This window comes from Littorina saxatilis, linkage group LG17 (genome assembly GCF_037325665.1).
Source record: "Littorina saxatilis isolate snail1 linkage group LG17, US_GU_Lsax_2.0, whole genome shotgun sequence".
NCBI classification, from domain to species: domain Eukaryota; kingdom Metazoa; phylum Mollusca; class Gastropoda; order Littorinimorpha; family Littorinidae; genus Littorina; species Littorina saxatilis.
Genome location: NC_090261.1, coordinates 70,206,578 through 70,224,982, shown reverse-complemented (window position 1 = coordinate 70,224,982; position 18,405 = coordinate 70,206,578). Strand labels below are relative to the sequence as shown.

Genomic DNA, 18,405 nt, shown 5'->3' with positions numbered 1-18,405 from the left:
GGAACTCTCATGTGAAGTTTCATGAAGATCGGTTTAGTAGGTGGTTTTTTTTCTGAATCGCTCTACACACAAACACACATACGCACGCACGCACGCGCGCTTGCACGCACGCACACACATACAAACACACACGCACGCACACACGCAAGCCCATACACACACACACACACACAAACACACACACACACACACACACACACACACACACACACACACACAAACACACACACACACACACACACACACACACACACAGACAGATGATATGCGCACACTAGTGTGTGTGTATAATTTGTCAGCCAACTGTATGTCTGCAAACCTTTCGCGACCACGAACACAGGGAGCTGAGCAGTGAAATAAAAGTTATATGCGCTCTGTGGTCCCCGTTTTCATCCATGTTTGTTTATTCTTTATATAGTGAACATTCGCTCGGTTAAAACTTTATGTTTAGCCTACTCATTTTCCTTGGACTTTCAAGCGAGAAGAGTGGCAGCGGGGATAAGAGCGACAGTATTCAAACATTGTCGACTCCGAAGTCGTGGGTTCGATTCCCACTCTCGTCAATATTTCTGTGTGTGTTTGTACGTGTGAGTCCCGACCGCCGCAAGACTAGTAGGGGAAGGGCTCCTAATATGGACCGGCTCCTAATATGGACCACCTCTTGATCTGAGAAACTAACGGCGCTAGAGCGCTAAAAACAATTTCATTCGCTGTATTCACCCTCTCCGAATGGATAACTTGCACATGTCAAAACAGTTGCAGAAACACAAACCTCAAAACCGTTAGCCTTTTTCTCTTTTTTTCACTTTTGGCAGCGTTCACTCTAAATTTGACGCCTAAAACAGACTCGTTTCTGTCCACAGCCAAAGCTTTTATCACACAAAAATTGCTATATATGACAGCTAAGACCGTATTTGTTACATTTTAGCAGTTTTGACCCCGAGTTTCTACTGCAAACAAAAAATAATAGCAAAATCTCAAAGTATGTGTGAGTCCCCTAATATGGACCACCTTCAGCAAATCGAACAAAATAAAAGCTGAAGGCTATTTTCATTATTTAATTCATTAAGAAGCTTGCTGAAAATAACTTATAACTAGCCCTCAAGCTTTCAAAAAAAATATATCAAATTGTCTTCTCTTTGTGGAAGTTGATAATTTCACTTATTTTGACTCTGTTTTTGATATGCTTCTTTAGTTTCCTGGTGTGCTTCAAATAATGCTCTCATCAACCCGAAACAGATAAATCTAAAGCATATTTGAATTAGTCTGACATGCACACCAAGTTGTATCATGTTATTTTGAAGTCAGTATAGGGGGCCACTGTGATTCGTGCAGGCCGCTTCACTGGTCCATATTCAATTCAATGAGGCTTATATCGCGCATATTCCGTGGGTACAGTTCTAGGCGCTCTGCAGTGATGCCGTGTGAGATGAAATTTTATACGGCCAGTAATTGCAGCCATTTCGGCGCATATTTACCTTTCACGGCCTATTATTCCAAGTCACACGGGTATAGGTAGACAATTATTAACTGTGCCTAAGCAATTTTGCCAGGAAAGACCCTTTTGTCAATCGTGGGATCTTTAACGTGCACACCCAATGTAGTGTACACGGGGGGGGGGGGGGGGGGGGGGGGGGGAGTTCGGACACCGAAGAGAGTCTGCACACAAAGTTGACTCTGAAATAAATTTCCGCCGAACCTGGGATCGAACTCACGCTGACAGCGGCCAACTGAATACATATTAGGAGCCTGGGCGCCTAATATGGACCATTTGTGATTTTTTCTGTATTTAATTTTTGCTGAATGTCTATCAAAGCTATTTCACTCTAATTAGGCCTAACGGTTCACCTAAGAGAGAAGGACTACCAAACACAAAATGAAACTTCTTCGCAAGAAAACAAGCTAGTTATTAGCATGAAATAAAAAGTGGTCCATATTAGGAGCCCTTCCCCTACCAGCGTGATGTGCGTGTGTGTGTATTCGTGTGTGTGCGTGTGTGTGTCTGAGTCTGTGCCGGTACCAACAGCATGATGCCAGAGTGTGAGTGGTGGTACCAGACCAATGCTCACCAGAAGTGGTGGTGCCAGATTGAGACTGGTGGTGCCAGAGTGAGAGTGGAGATGTCAGAGTGACTGAGATTGGTGGTGCCAGAGAGAGAGAGAGTGGAGATGCCAGAGTGAGAGTGGAGATGTGAGAGTGGAGATGTCAGAGTGACTGAGATTGGTGGTGCCAGAGAGAGAGAGAGTGGAGATGCCAGAGTGAGAGTGGAGATGTGAGAGTGGAGATGTCAGAGTGACTGAGATTGGTGGTGCCAGAGAGAAAGAGAGAGTGGAGATGTGAGAGTGGAGATGTGAGAGTGGAGATGCCAGAGTGACTGAGATTGGTGGTGCCAGAGAGAGAGTGGAGATGCCAGAGTGAGAGTGGAGATGTGAGAGTGGAGATGTCAGAGTGACTGAGATTGGTGGTGAGAGTGGAGATGTCAGAGTAGAGATGCCAGAGTGACTGAGATTGGTGGTGCCAGAGTGAGAATGGTGGTGCCAGAGTGAGAGTGGAGATGTGAGAGTGGAGATGTCAAGAGTGCCTGAGATTGGTGGTGCCAGAGTGAGAGTGGAGATGTCAGAGTGACTGAGAGTGGTCGTGCCAGAGTGAGAGTGGAGATGTGAGAGTGGAGATGTCAGAGTGACTGAGATTGGTGGTGCCAGAGTGAGAGTGGAGATGTCAGAGTGACTGAGAGTGGTGGTGCCAGAGTGACTGAGATTGGTGGTGCCAGAGTGAGAGTGGTGGTGCCAGAGTGAGAGTGGAGATGCCAGAGTGACTGAGATTGGTGGTGCCAGAGAAAGAGAGAGAGAGAGTGGAGATGCCAGAGTGACTGAGATTGGTGGTGCCAGAGAGAGAGAGTGGAGATGCCAGGGTGAGAGTGGAGATGTCAGAGTGACTGAGATTGGTGGTGCCAGAGAGAGTGAGAGTGGAGATGCCAGAATGAGAGTGGAGATGTCAGAGTGACTGAGATTGGTGGTGCCAGAGAGAGAGTGGAGATGCCAGAGTGAGAGTGGAGATGCCAGAGTGAGAGTGGAGATACCAGAGTGACTGAGATTGGTGGTGCCAGAGAGAGAGAGTGGAGATGTGAGAATGGAGATGCCAGAGTGAGAGTGGAGATGTCAGAGTGACTGAGATTGGTGGTGCCAGAGTGAGAGTGAAGATGTCAGAGTGAGAGTGGAGATGTGAGAGTAGATGCCAGAGTGACTGAGATTGGTGGTGCCAGAGAGAGAGAGAGTGGAGATGTGAGAATGGAGATGTCAGAGTGAGAGTGGAGATGTCAGAGTGACTGAGATTTGTGGTGCCAGAGAGAGAGAGAGAGAGAGAGTGGAGATGCCAGAGAGAGAGAGAATGAAGATGCCAGAGTGAGAGTGGAGATGTCAGAGTGTACTGAGATTGGTGGTGCCAGAGAGAGAGAATGAAGATGCCAGAGTGAGAGTGGAGATGTGAGAATGGAGATGCCAGAGTGAGAGTGGAGATGCCCGAGTGACTGATATTGGTGGTGCCAGAGAGAGAGAGAGAGAGAGAGAGAGAGAGAGAGAGAGAGAGAGAGAGAGAGAGAGAGAGAGAGAGTGAAGATGCCAGAGTGAGAAAGGAGATGCCAGAGTGAGAGAGGAGATGCCAGAGTGAGAGAGGAAATGTGGTTGTGGAGATGCCAGAGTGAGACTGTTGGTGCCAGAGTGACTGAGATTGGTGGTGGCAGAGAGAGAGTGTGAAGATGCTAGAGTGAGAGTGGAGATGCCAGAGTGAAAGTGGAGATATCAGAGTAATACAAACATCATCACTCATATTCACAACACTTTTCCTCATAAATAATGATACAGCAGCTTTCACAACATTGTACTCGAGAATTCGGTTTGGCGAATTTCCAATCAAATCAAATTTACCTTGATATGATAATATGTCTCCAGAACGTACAATATCAGTTAATACCAATACACCTAGTTGTATCCAACTTTCAATTTTTTTTTACATTCGATTAAAAACATTCAAAAAGCTTTCCAAAACGCAAATATATCAGCTTTGGGGTGAAACTCCAATTATCTTTTTCATTTGATGTACTTAGTTGTGAAACCCATTGTAATAAAAAAAGAAATGTGCATTTGCCTAATGTCGATCATTTTTAGGCCACCTTTTTCAATTTCCAAACATAAAACCAGGGACCTATATTTAGGTCTATGATAAAACGTTTCTTTTCACCTTTTCAAAGGCCTTCCGATTACAATCTCTTTTTTTGCCGCCAAAATCGAATCAATAAGGTTGGCAGTCTCTTTGTTTTTCGATTTTAAACAATAAGGTATTTACTTCATTCAAAACACGGTCAGGTAATACAAACGTTTGCTTAATATACACAAATTGTGAAATTAAAAACGTGTTCACAATACATATGGGGCGGGATGGAAGTGCAGAGATGGGGGAGAAATAAGGTACGGGCTCCACCTGAAACGAGCCGTGTAACTGACATAATTTTCTCCGCAGTCAAGTTGTGTAATCTCTTTCCAAGAATACGTTTCAGGTGCCCAGGCTATGGGGCACAGGCGCTTGACGTTGGGTGGCTGATTGAGGGTGGTGGTAGAGGGGGGGGGGGGGAGGAGGAGCCTCCTGTAATATTGTTGCAGTAGAGCTAACAACCCAGCCCGTGTCACATGTCTGAGAAAAGTACTACGGACGAGCTCACACCCACAGACATAATTATAGTCTGACCCACAGACGTAGTCTGTGGCTCACACCCCACCCCAGCGGGCCACGCTTTGTGAAGGGCCTGTCAGTGTTATGACTGCATGAGGCCCCAAAAAGCCGGCCGTTCGGCAGTGAATCTGTGGTTCGCAGAGTGTCAGGCCTGGCTTACACAGTAAGCGAAGTGTGTTGCCGTGCACCTATATCTTGTCAGTGCGTCCTGAGATCGACTGATGTAGAGTTACTGTGTTTGTGTCACAAGTGTTGACATATTATATGTCAAGGTCTATACAGTCACCGAGTACAGTGAAGTCGATGTACACATAGATGTGATACTGACCTGCTGCAGTTGTGCAATAAAACGTGTGAGCATGTGTCTTTCTGGTTGTGAACTGCCTCGAGTGGGGTCGTGGGTTTCACTGTTTTTAGCACAAGCAGGAATCCGATTGTGCAAATTAGCAGTGGCGGTACTGACTATACTTCACTGAGTGTCATATCAGCGCATAGTACAGTGAAGTCGGTGTACAATCCACACAACCATGAGCATGCTTTTTTAAGCTTCAGTTAAGGGCAGAATATACCTGCGCAGTTTCAGCGGCATAGACGACGCACTGCATATTATTTATATGCCGCGATAGGGATTATGACGAGTACTTGGCCTGTTTTCCTTTCACACAACGTGTAGCGGGCTGGGATAATCTGCAGTGCGTCGTCGGTCCTGCTGTTACATAGGTGATCGGAGCCCCTCTTATCAGCAGCCACTCGTCGACTGACAGCTCTGATCGATATCTAACACACAACGTTGAATGAAAGCTCAGGTAAAAACAAAAACAAATAGCTGTACACATGTCTACTGGTGTGTCTGTCTGCCTGTCTGTGTCTGTTTTGTCGATGTCTCTCTGTCTATTAGTATTTGTCTGTATAATTCCTTCCCTGTATCGCCCCCTCTCTATATCTGATCCCTCAATCCTCCTCTCTTCCCATCTATCTGTCTGTCTGTCTTTCTCTCGCTCTGTCTCTCTGTCTCTGTCTCTTTGTCTCTCTCTCTCTCCCTCTCTCTGTCTCTTAGTGTCTCTCTTTTTCTTTCTCTCTCTCTTTCTCTCTCAGTCTGCATCTCATATCTCTCTCTCTCCCCCCGCCTCTCTCTCTCTCTCTCTCTCTCTCTCTCTCTCTCTCTGTCTGTCTTTCTGTCTGTCTTTCTGTTTGTCTGTCTGTCTCTGTCTCTCTGTGTTTCTTTCTCTGCCATTCTCAGCCTCTGTCTCTGTCTCTGTCTCTCGCTGTCTCTCTGTCTCTCTGTCTGTCTCTGCCTCTCCGCTCTCTCTCAGTCTCTCTCTCTCTCTCTCTCTCTCTCTCTCTCTCTCTCTCTCTCTCTCTCTCTCTCTCTCTCTCTCTCTCTGTCTTCGTAAAGTGTTTTGCTACACGACACCAGTCAGGTAGGTTTTAGAGTAACTTTTCTGTCCCCTTGGTATTAAGAAAGTCGAGTGTAGTCGTCAGTCATAATGTGTTTACACACGTGTGTGTGTGTGTGTGTGTGTGTGTGTGTGTGTGTGTGTGTGTGTGTGGTGTGTGTGGTGTGTATGTGTGTGTGTGTGTGTGTGCGTATGTCAGTGCGCGCACGTGCCTTGTATTCCACAGCACGGAACAATGACTCGCTCCAGAATTCATTTGATGGCAACGGCCATGATCACCTTGACCTTGACTATAACAAACTGTCAAGGCGACGAACGACCTCCAAACGTCCTTTTGTTCATGGCGGATGACCTTGGCTACGGTGACCTTGGTTGCTATGGCAACACAACACTACGCACCCCGAACATTGACCGTTTGGCATCAGAGGGCGCAAAACTGACCCACAGCCTGACCGCTGCTAGCATTTGTACCCCCAGCAGGGCAGCTTTTTTGACCGGTAGATACCCCATTAGGTCAGGTGAGTTGAAGTGAGAATGTGCTGAAGTATTTGGTGCTGTTATTGCGGGAAGGCCTCATAGGTGGCTGGGCGACTTAAAAAAAAAATCTTGTTTGTTTTCTTTGTTGACAGTTACAGACGATGTTCGTAAATGGGCAAAATATACCTGCGCCGTTTCAGCGGCACAGACGACGCACTGCCTATTATTTATGCCGCGATAGGGATTATGACGAGTACTTGGCCTGTTTTCCTTTCATGCAACGTGTAGCGGGCTGGGATAATTTGCAGAATATATCTGCGCAGTTTCAGCGGCACAGACGACGCACGGCCTATTATTTATGCCGCGATAGGGATTATGACGAGTACTTGGTCTGTTTTCCTTTCATGCAACGTGTAGCGGGCTGGGATAATTTGCAGAATATATCTGCGCAGTTTCAGCGGCACAGACGACGCACGGCCTATTATTTATGCCGCGATAGGGATTATGACGAGTACTTGGTCTGTTTTCCTTTCATGCAACGTGTAGCGGGCTGGGATAATGTGCAGTGCGTCGTCGGTCCTGCTGAAGTTACAGATATGTGAGCGAAGCCCCTAAATAACTCTGTCGGGTTTGTATGGGTTGTGAAAGAGTGACTTCCCTTACTTTTACTAGTGAGACAAACTATCCACACGTGCTCCTTGTCCTCGTGTTTCAAACACACCCTTCACTAGTGATTTCGACCGTGGAATGTTTGTCTTAATACAAGCACAACCCATACAGACACTTATTTTCGGAATTCATTTATTCTTTAGAGTCTGGTTTTCACATTTATATTATAAATGTATGCTTCTTCTTCTTCTTCTTCTTCTTCTTCTTCTTCTTCTTCTTCTTCTTCTTCTTCTTCTTCTTCTTTGTCTGCGTTCCCGATAAATGTATACATGCAAGACCTTGTTTAACACTTTTTATCTCGCCTATGTTGACCAATTTTATTTTTAGCCGAGACCAGCCGTGCTGCAGCAGGTCACTCAGAATTGTAGTAGCTGTGTAGTAACTGTGTATCAACACGCGGGAATGCAGGTGTTACAGGAAGCGACTGAAGCTAACACTCTGAGCAAATATATCCGTACCTGGTCAGATAGAGCCAAATGAGTGGGAACGGATATATCCGTACCTGGGAGACAATGAGTTAGGTTCAACGTTCTGAGCTTTTAAAAACATAATATATTTTGTTTGAAACTATTGTTATTACAAAATCAAGAAACAAGAAAGATAGGTTGTTGGAACGTTTGCTATTGACAAAACAATACATTCACAGATATTTCGACCCAACGGTCTTTTAAGTGAACAAAAATTCTGAATTTTGGAACGTTGGCAGTCTCTTTGTGTTTGGATTTATTGTTATTACAGGCATGGCGTCCCCCCACTTTGTGCGTGTCTCATTCCTGACGGCGTGCAACACGGGGTTACCTGTCTCGGAACTCACCTTTGCCGAGCTGGCGAAACAGGCAGGATACACCACGGCGCTTCTGGGTAATTACAGTGATTTAAGGACCAAGATTTTTGAAATACAGTTGAAGCCATCTTATAGGATACAAAAAATACAATGCAAATCGGGTTTTACATGAGACAGAGTCTAAACATGGAGCTAAATACAAAGGGAATATAATTATGCATAGACGGAAAAGCTGAAACGGTAAGATCATATAACAAATGGGGGTGGGGAAATTGGGTGTAGGGGGTGGGGCAATTGGGTGTAGGGGGTGGGGCAATTGGGTGTAGGGGTGAGGGGGGTGGGGCAATTGGGTGTAGGGGGTGGGGCAATTGGGTGTAGGGGGTGGGGCAATTGGGTGTAGGGGTGAGGGGGGTGGGGCAATTGGGTGTAGGGGGTGGGGCAATTGGGTGTAGGGGGTGGGGCAATTGGGTGTAGGGGTGAGGGGGGTGGGGCAATTGGGTGTAGGGGGTGGGGCAATTGGGTGTAGGGGTGAGGGGGGTGGGGCAATTGGGTGTAGGGGGTGGGGCAATTGGGTGTAGGGGGTGGGGCAATTGGGTGTAGGGGTGAGGGGGGTGGGGCAATTGGGTGTAGGGGGTGGGGCAATTGGGTGTAGGGGGTGGGGCAATTGGGTGTAGGGGTGAGGGGGGTGGGGCAATTGGGTGTAGGGGGTGGGGCAATTGGGTGTAGGGGGTGGGGCAATTGGGTGTAGGGGGTGGGGCAATTGGGTGTAGGGGGTGGGGCAATTGGGTGTAGGGGTGAGGGGGGTGGGGCAATTGGGTGTAGGGGGTGGGGCAATTGGGTGTAGGGGTGAGGGGGGTGGGGAGTCCAAAACAAGTTGGGTAGGGGGGCGATGTCTGAACAGAAAATGCGTGTGTGTGTGTGTGTGTGCGCGCGTGCGTGCGTGCGTGCGTGCATGCATGTGCGTGCCTGTGCGTAAATGCGTGCCAGTGTGGGTACTCGTGCCCGAATATGTGTATGTGCGCATGCCTGCGTGTATGTATGTTTAGATTGTATGTGAGTTCAGTTCATATGTACATGCATGGGTATTGGCAGGAAAGTGGCACCTGGGCTGGAGCACTGACCGCTCTGATCCTGACCACAAGCACCCCCTCAACCAAGGCTTCGACTACTTCTACGGCATTCCGCTCACCAAAATGAAGGTGTGATCGACAATCAAATGTAGCTGAGGCTGTGAAATCGCTTATTGATTTATTTTAAAATGCGATATTTTATTTTTGGTTGACTTAACTGAACGGTTCCTCTGTTAGTGTTAGTTCCTTTTTGCTATTACTTATTTATGTATTTATTTATGTTTTTATTTATGAATTTATTTATGTATGTATTTATTTGTTTGGTGTTATTTTTGTCTTTAGGATTTTGATTCTCGTGAAGTGAAGGCGTGGCGCAGAGCGAGGCCAACGATTGGATGGATTTTGACCATGACCTGTGTCATGACCTTGGTTTTCACGTGGTCATTGATACGACTGGCACGGCTGGGGCGAACTGGGTCAGCAATGGCGGTTGTTGTCATGGTTACCGTCATTTTGACCTGTGGTCTGGTGTACTGGGTTATGGAAAACCTCGAGCTTCTCAATTCCTTCTTTTACAGGTGAATTCGGGCGTAGATAAGCCTATGTATCCAAAATTAGGATACCAAACGTGTTGATATAAATGCTATGATTATTTGTAAGGTCAAAACTCCGTCCATTTGAGTTTGATGTACGAAGGAGCATAGAGTTAATTACGTATCCTGCTTGCGAAATGGGAGAAAAGTGCCTTATGTCCCATTTTAAAAAAGAATGCACAAGCACGACAAACTTTTTGTCTATAAATACACACGGGAACTACATGTCCTTTGTCTTAAGATGCACAGAAAGTACATGTCCTATGTTCTAAAATGCACAATATCTACATGCACTATGTCTTAAAATGCCTATGTTCTAAAATGCACAATATCTACATGCACTATGTCTTAAAATGCCTATGTTCTAAAATGCACAATATCTACATGCACTATGTCTTAAAATGCCTATGTTCTAAAATGCACAATATCTACATGCACTATGTCTTAAAATGCCTATGTTCTAAAATGCACAGGAACTGTATGTTCAATGTCTTAAATTGTACATGAACTATATGCCCCTTGTCTTACATTTAATGTACAGGAAATAAAAGGCCTATGTCTTAAAATGCACATGAACTACATGTCCTATGTCTTACAATGACCAAGAGCTACATGTCCTATAATCTGCAATGCACATTTTGAACTTGTTATGTGTCTGAAAATCTCACTGGAACTAAATGTTCTGTCAAGAACTACACATTTATTTTGTCCTTTGTTTTACAATCTCACAGGAACTACGAGTTGGTAGAACAGCCCATCATCCTCCCCCAGGTGACGCGCAAGCTGGTGCGGGAGGGAGTGGAGTTCCTGGAACAGCGTCACGCGGACTCACAGCCCTTCCTGCTCTTCGTGTCCTGGCTACACGTGCACACAGCATTGGACACCGCGCCCCAGTTTAGGTTAGCGCACGTCCACCTGTGTATGTGATGACAGTGTCATAGGTTTCACTATGTTGACCGTATTGTGAATCATTGTCCGACGGCAGAATAGATGAACTCCGGAGATAACTCTGTCGGGTTTGTAAGTGTTACAAAAGAGTTGTTTCTCTTTGAAACATTGAGTCAAGCTCAGAAGATATTTCCAAATAAGTCTGTCAGGTTTGTATGTGCTATAAAAGAGTTGTTTCTCTTTGAAACATTGAGTCAAGCTCAGAAGATATTTCCAAATAACTCTGTCGGGTTTATAAGTGTCACAAAAGAGTTGTTTCTCTTTGAAACATTGAGTCAAGCTCAGAAGATATTTCCAAATAAGTCTGTCAGGTTTGTATGTGCTATAAAAGAGTTGTTTCTCTTGAAAACATTGAGTCAAGCTTTCCAAAGTGACATTATTGGCCAGTCACTAGCGAGGGGTGTGTTCACACGTGAGCCCCCGTTGACGTGTGGAGACATATACCGCTCGGTCTTTCAGTCATAATGTCAAGTGGGAAAGCTTGCCTCAATGTTTCCAAGAAAAAGTACTCTTTCATATCACATGATAATGCCGACAGGCTTATTTTGAAACATCAACTGAGCTCTCCGTCTATCTCGAGAAAACGCTGATATAGTCTTGGCGAAGGGATAGTGCTCCTGTACTCCGGATAAAAAGATGGAAGGGGGAGAGGGGGGTGTTCAGCCTGGGGGAGGGGAGTTCAAAGCATCTAAAGTGTCCATGCATGTAACTTTTGGTGACATTTAGGCATATGACAATGAGCCACTAACCATGACAACAGATTCAGGAAGGTGAGTCCCTACTGTTTACTTCCACCTTGTAACACACCACGTTTTACTCTAATTGGCGCTTCTGGGGTGATAACGCGAGACAACTCCTGTGATCTTGCCGCGAGGTTCCACCTGTTACCATTGTCTTTTTACCGTATATAATGCACGACTTACACACGAACTGTTACCAGAGTGACATGCTATTTGGGACCAATGCACGTTTTTTCCTTTCTCGTGTGATCTTGCCGCAAGGTTCCGCCTGTTACCAGCCGAAAGAAAGAACGGGCATAACCTCACCAGAACCGCCCATTGGCACCAACTAATATAGCTGTAAAATAAAGAGTTGTGTGTTTTCTTTTTCGAATTTTGGCCAACATTCCTTGCACGAACTGCTAATTCTAAAAGACAGCATAAAAAGAACATTTCTTTTGAAAACAAAGTCGACTTTTGTACGTTTAGATTTCATATTTCTTATATTAATGATGCTGCGGAATCTTCTTTTTATCAGACTATCTTTGGTTAAACAAAATTAAAGATTAAAAAAACCAAGAAAGATTAGTTATTAGAACGTTGAATCACAGCCAAAACGAAACATTCGCTAGTGCTTTTTGAGTCTTCATTTTGAAACATTTGCAATCTACCCTTTTCGGACTTATTTTTGAGCAAAACCAAAGACATGTCGGGGTCGAAATGTCGAAGAGCGAGCGAGCCATCGTTCATATCAAATATCCAAAAACATATAGACTGCTAACTTTCCATAACTCAGAATAGAAAAACACAGTTGTACGTAATTGAAACATATTATGAATGTTTTGTGTTGTCATTAATCAAACGTTACAATAACTTACCATTCTTGTGGCGTTTTTTCAAATCATTATTATTTATTCATCTTTCATATCACTTGCTCCTGTCTTGATGCAGGGGTCAGTCGTTGCACGGACCGTACGGGGACGCGGTGGAGGAGCTGGACTGGGGCGTGGGGCAGCTTCTGGACACGCTGGACAGGCTGGGACTGACCGACACCACGCTGGTCATCTTCACCTCGGACAACGGCGCGCACGTGGAAGAGTCGGACTTCCTGGGGAGAAGGTCTGGTGGATACAACGGGGGACTGAGAGGTAAAATGCCCCCCCCCCCCACACACACACACTCCCCTACTTGTATTAGACCTCGCAGAATATTAAAAAACCAGGTATTACATTGGAATCCCCCCAAAATCTAAGACTTCCTCTCTGTCAAGACCGTATTATTTCAGATGTTCGGTTCATGACCTGTGTAAATGTTCCTCCATTGTAAGACTCCTTCCTTGTTAAGGCCACAAAAAAAAATTGTCTGTTTCTGGTCACCCGACCGACCCAAAATTTCGGCGCCGACCCTAAACTTTTTTTTTCCAAACTCAAAAAATTTTCCCATTTGTCCAAGCTCAAGATGTAAGATGTCTCAAGTCTTCTTTTCTGTTTCATCATGGAAATATCAGACCAGGTAAACAAAGAAAAACATGTCATACTCTTTCAGTCTTTGTCACAGATTTGTAAATGTGTTGAGTGTCTTGTCTCTATGTATAGTGAATCCAGTCTCTTTGCGCGATTTTTAAAGTTAGTTTTATTGGTCTACATTTGCGGAAAAAAAAAAAAAAAATCCCTACCTACCTACCCTATTTTTTTTAGCCATGTTACCAGAAACAGACAATTTTTTTTTTGGCCTAAGATTTGTGGGGGTGGCAAAAAGGGGTGGTGACTGTAAAAGGAATGGAGTCTTGCAATGGAGGTTACTTTACAGGGGTAATGGGGGTTACTTTACAGGGGTAATGGAGGTTACTTTACAGGGGTAATGGAGGTTACTTTACAGGGGTAATGGAGGTTACTTTACAGGGGTAATGGAGGTTACTTTACAGGGGTAATGGAGGTTACTTTACAGGGGTAATGGAGGTTACTTTACAGGGGTAATGGGGGTTACTTTACAGGGGTAATGGAGGTTACTTTACAGGGGTAATGGAGGTTACTTTACAGGGGTAATGGAGGTTACTTTACAGGGGTAATGGAGGGTACTTTACAGGGGTAATGGAGGTTACTTTACAGGGGTAATGGAGGTTACTTTACAGGGGTAATGGAGGGTACTTTACAGGGGTAATGGAGGTTACTTTACAGGGGTAATGGAGGGTACTTTACAGGGGTAATGGGGGTTACTTTACAGGGGTAATGGAGGTTACTTTACAGGGGTAATGGGGGTTACTTTACAGGGGTAATGGAGGTTACATTACAGGGGTAATGGAGGTTACTTTACAGGGGTAATGGAGGTTACATTACAGGGGTAATGGAGGTTACTTTACAGGGGTAATGGAGGTTACTTTACAGGGGTAATGGAGGTTACTTTACAGGGGTAATGGAGGTTACTTTACAGGGGTAATGGAGGTTACTTTACAGGAGTAATGGAGGTTACTTTACAGGGGTAATGGAGGTTACTTTACAGGAGTAATGGAGGTTACTTTACAGGGGTAATGGAGGTTACTTTACAGGGGTAATGGAGGTTACTTTACAGGGGTAATGGAGGTTACTTTACAGGGGTAATGGAGGTTACTTTACAGGGGTAATGGAGGTTACTTTACAGGGGTAATGGAGGTTACTTTACAGGGGTAATGGAGGTTACCTTACAGGAGTAATGGAGGTTACTTTACAGGGGTAATGGAGGTTACTTTACAGGGGTATAGGAGGTTACTTTACAGGGGTAATGGAGGTTACTTTACAGAGGTAATGGAGGTTACTTTACAGGGGTAATGGAGGTTACTTTACAGGGGTAATGAACATAAATCTGAAAAAGCAAGGCCGTTTTAAAAAGGGTGAGTTCCTTACTGTCCTTGTTATTGATACAGTGAAACCTCTGTCTAACGACTCTGGAACCAAACATCGGTCGTATTACGGAGGGGTCGTACAATAGAGTGTTGGTTTGTTATGTCCATGTCGGTCAGTGAATGATCCGTAATGACTTGGACATGTACTTTTACATTGACAATGACGGACGAATCAAAGGAGAAAAAGGTGTTTGTGGTGCGTTTATATCAATACATAGGACTCAATTTGTCCATTAAGATTAATAGTTTTGAATAATCGTGCCACAACTAACTTGTTAAATGTTAGGAATGTAAGAAGTCGCGATTTGGTATTTAGTGGGTATTTTGCTATTGTATATCGCCCTGACTTCTGGTGAGAAGGGGCGAATGATAAATGTTCATTCTTGTTCTTCTTGTTCTTGTTCTTCGTGTTCATGTTCTTCGTGCTCATGTTCTTGTTGTTCTTGTTCTTCTCGTTCTTGTTCTTCTTGTTCTTGCTCTTGTTCTTCTTGTTCTTGTTCTTCTTGTTCTTGCTCTTGTTCTTTACATTTAGTCAAGTTTTGACTAAATGTTTTAACATAGAGGGGAGAATCGAGACGAGGGTCGTGGTGTATGTGTGTGTGTGTGTGTGTGTGTGTGTGTGTGTTTGTGTGTGTGTGTGTGTGTGTGTTCGTGTGTGTGTATGTGTGTGTGTGTGTGTGTGTGTGTGTGTGTGTAGAGCGATTCAGACTAAACTACTGGGCCGATCTTTATGAAATTTGACATGAGAGTTCCTGGGTATGATATCCCCGGATTTGTTCGATATATACCTTTGATGACGTCATATCCGGCTTTTTGTAAAAGTTGAGGCGGCACTGTCACACCCTCATTTTTCAATTAAATTGATTGAAATTTTGGCAAAGCAATCTTCTACGAAGGCCGGTGTTCGGTATTGCATTTCAGTTTGGTGGCTTAAAACTAATGAGTGAGTTTGGTCATTAAAAATCGGAAACTTCTAATTAAAATTATGTTATTATTAAACGATCCAAAAACAATTTCATCTTATTCTTCGTCATTTTCTGATTCCCAAAATATATACATATGTTATATTTGGATTAAAAACAAAAAGTCTGAAAATTACAAATATAAAAGTTATGATCAAAATTAAATTTCCGAAATCGTTTTAAAAACTATTTCATCTTATTCCTTGTCGGTTCCTGATTCCAAAAACATATAGATATGATATGTTTGGATTAAAAACACGCTCAGAAAGTTAAAACGAAGAGAGGTACAGTAAAGCACAGCGCAATCGCTACCGCGCCAAACAGGCTCGTCACTTTCACTGCCTTTTGCACTAGCGGCGGACTACGTTCAGTTTCATTCTGTGAGTTCCACAGCTTGACTAAATGTAGTAATTTCGCCTTACGCGACTTGTTTTGTTCTTGTTCTTGTTCTTGTTCTACTATTACATCAAGTTTTGTTTGTCGCGTGTTTGTTACAACAAGGTGGTAAAGCTCACGGCGCCCCAGACGGCGGAATACGTGTACCGACCATTTTGAAATGGCCAGGAAAGGTAACTCCTGGTCACGTGACAGACGAGCCAATCAGCTTGATGGACGTCATGCCCACCATTGCGCATGCTCTGCACGTGCAGCTACCAGCCAATCACGTTGTAGATGGCAAAGATCTGTTGCCTCTGCTTAGCGGCGAGGAAAAGAGATCACCTCACGAGTTTCTGTTTCACTACTGTCAGGATGAAGTGCATGCCGTGAGGTACAGGCCACGTGACGGTAAGTTGCTTGGGTTCAAGTGATGCGTGTTTTTGTCTTATATTATGATATAAAAAAAAGGGGGAGTAAGCGCTGTAAATACATATATATGTATAATATGCGACATACTTTTTTATTTTTTATTTTGTTGTTTAGATTGACCACACCATTCTCAATTTGCTTTCACCAAGCAATCTGTGCCTCTACTGACGTATGGAATGTGTTAGTGGTTGATTAGCTGCTGTTATGCATTACAAATGATTTAATAGGGAAAAGTTTGGTTTTTGCTACCCCGAATTGTTAAAAAGTAACATTGCAAGGTAATGCCATCCACAAAGCTCAGCGTTTTCTGATCTTCTGAACTTTTGGTAAATATTGCAGTCATTCCTTCCCCTTCGCCACTCTCCTAAGCATAACTCTACGTGTAGAGAGAGAGAGAGAGAGAGAGAGAGAGAGAGAGAGAGAGAGAGAGAGAGAGAGAGAGAGAGAGAGAGAGAGAGAGAGAGAGAGAGAGAGAGAGAGAGAGAGAGAGAGAGAGAATTCTTTATTTAACGAAGGTAATAGATTAAGCAGTGGTCTGCTTTTTTACATCCAGCCCTCGCCCTAAAGAGGGACTAACTAAAAAATGAAATATTTTATACAAGATAAACAAAAAAATAGAACAACAAACATTCTACATTTTAACAGATAACTAAAGTAAAAACACATTATACATATGTACACAAAATGCATTTCATAGAGTGAGAGAGAAAGAGAAAGAGAGAGAGATAGAGAGAGAGAGACAGAGAGACAGAGACAGAGAGACAGACTGAGAGACAGAGAGACAGAGACAGACAGAGACAGACAGAGACAGACAGAGACACAGACACACAGACACACAGACAGACAGAGATGAACGTATGGAGTATGAATACTTCTTCAGACTTTTACGTCTGTCATTATTTCGGCGTAGTGTGTGAAAGCAGCCTAAAGTCATGGTCCTGCACCTAAACACACAGATCACTCTCATTTTTTCCTATTCTTTTTTTAGGATCCAAAGTGTGGAAGATGGCACTGTACGAACCAGCCTACCTACTTCAAACCGACCACTGCGACTTTCTTTGTCGCTGCCACGATGCCACGCCCCTTGACCCGCCCTTGCTCTTTGACCTCACCTCTGACCCCGGCGAGCAACATCCTCTCTCAGCCGCCGACCTGCCAGAGTACAGGGCCTTGGTGAACTTGATGACGAAAGCTTTACGCAAACACAAAGACTCTATCGTCCCCGTGCCAAATATGTTTTCTGTTTACAACATGCTATGGAGACCTTGGAATCAGCCTAACTGCAACTTTCCGGAGTTTCAGTGCAGTGACTCCAAGTTCGGTCAGGTTTTTGACGAGGACGTTTCGTGATTCGATGTTAGAATAGACGTACTCAGGAAATAACTCTGGCGGATTTGTGAAAGAGTGAATACTCTCGCTTTTAGTGAGGCAAGCTTCCTACACGTGCTCCTTGACCGCGTGTTTCAGACACACCCCTTGCTAGTGACTGGCCTATCATGTCACATGTTTCAGACACATCCCTTGCTAGTGACTGGCCCATAATGTCACATGTTTCAGACACATCCCTTGCTAGTGACTGGCCCATAATGTCACATGTTTCACACACATCCCTTGCTAGTGACTGGCCCATAATGTCACATGTTTCAGACACATCCCTTGCTAGTGACTGGCCTATCATGTCACGGGGGAAACTAGTTTGATTTACTAAAAGCAAGCGTATTCACTCTTTCACAAACCCCCCGCGGGTTAGGGGGACTCCCATATTGGTTGGGACAAGAAAGAATTTACCCGATGCTCCCCAGCATGTCGTAAGAGGCGACTAACGGATTCTGTTTCTCCTTTTACCCTTGTTAAGTGTTTCTTGTATAGAATATTGTCAATGTTTGTAAAGATTTTAGTCAAGCAGTATGTAAGAAATGTTAAGTCCTTTGTACTGGAAACTTGCATTCTCCCAGTAAGGTCATATATTGTACTACGTTGCAAGCCCCTGGAGCAATTTTTTGATTAGTGCTTTTGTGAACAAGAAACAATTAACAAGTGGCTATGTCACACGCATTCCTTCTTTGCCACTACTAAAGCAAACGTGTGCAAGATGTAGAGGTTACATGCCGAGTCTCAGTGATTATTAAAAATAATGGTCGAAGTTGGCGGATCATGAAAAATGCGAGCTTCAGCGAGCTTTTTCATGACCGCGAACTGAGACCATTATTTTTAATAATCACTGAGACGAGGTGTGTAACCTCTTTATTCCTCCTTTCTTCAGTTATTCAAAGAAAACAGGAGTTTTTGTGCGAAAGTTTGATCGAATCCGAATCACTCAACCAGTCAACCTGCGCAGGCGATCGATTAATGCGCGGTTGTATAGTTCCGTGCAAA

General features: G+C 44.2%; 1 protein-coding gene across 2 annotated transcripts; it reads left to right on the top strand.

Annotated features, from left to right (window-relative positions):
* Positions 1-4,660: 4,660 nt before the first annotated feature.
* LOC138952382 (steryl-sulfatase-like) lies at positions 4,661-18,405 on the top strand. Of its 2 annotated transcripts, none has more exons than XM_070324045.1 (9): positions 4,661-5,531; positions 6,349-6,640; positions 8,007-8,129; positions 9,145-9,251; positions 9,465-9,700; positions 10,447-10,614; positions 12,334-12,530; positions 15,724-16,008; positions 17,018-18,405. In XM_070324045.1, exons 1-9 carry the CDS (start codon positions 5,520-5,522, stop codon positions 17,377-17,379), a joined length of 1,782 nt encoding a protein of 593 aa, XP_070180146.1. In that variant the 5' UTR covers positions 4,661-5,519; the 3' UTR covers positions 17,380-18,405. The 2 variants fall into 2 exon arrangements, with proteins under 2 accessions (XP_070180146.1, XP_070180145.1); XM_070324044.1 differs by having other exon boundaries at positions 6,322-6,640.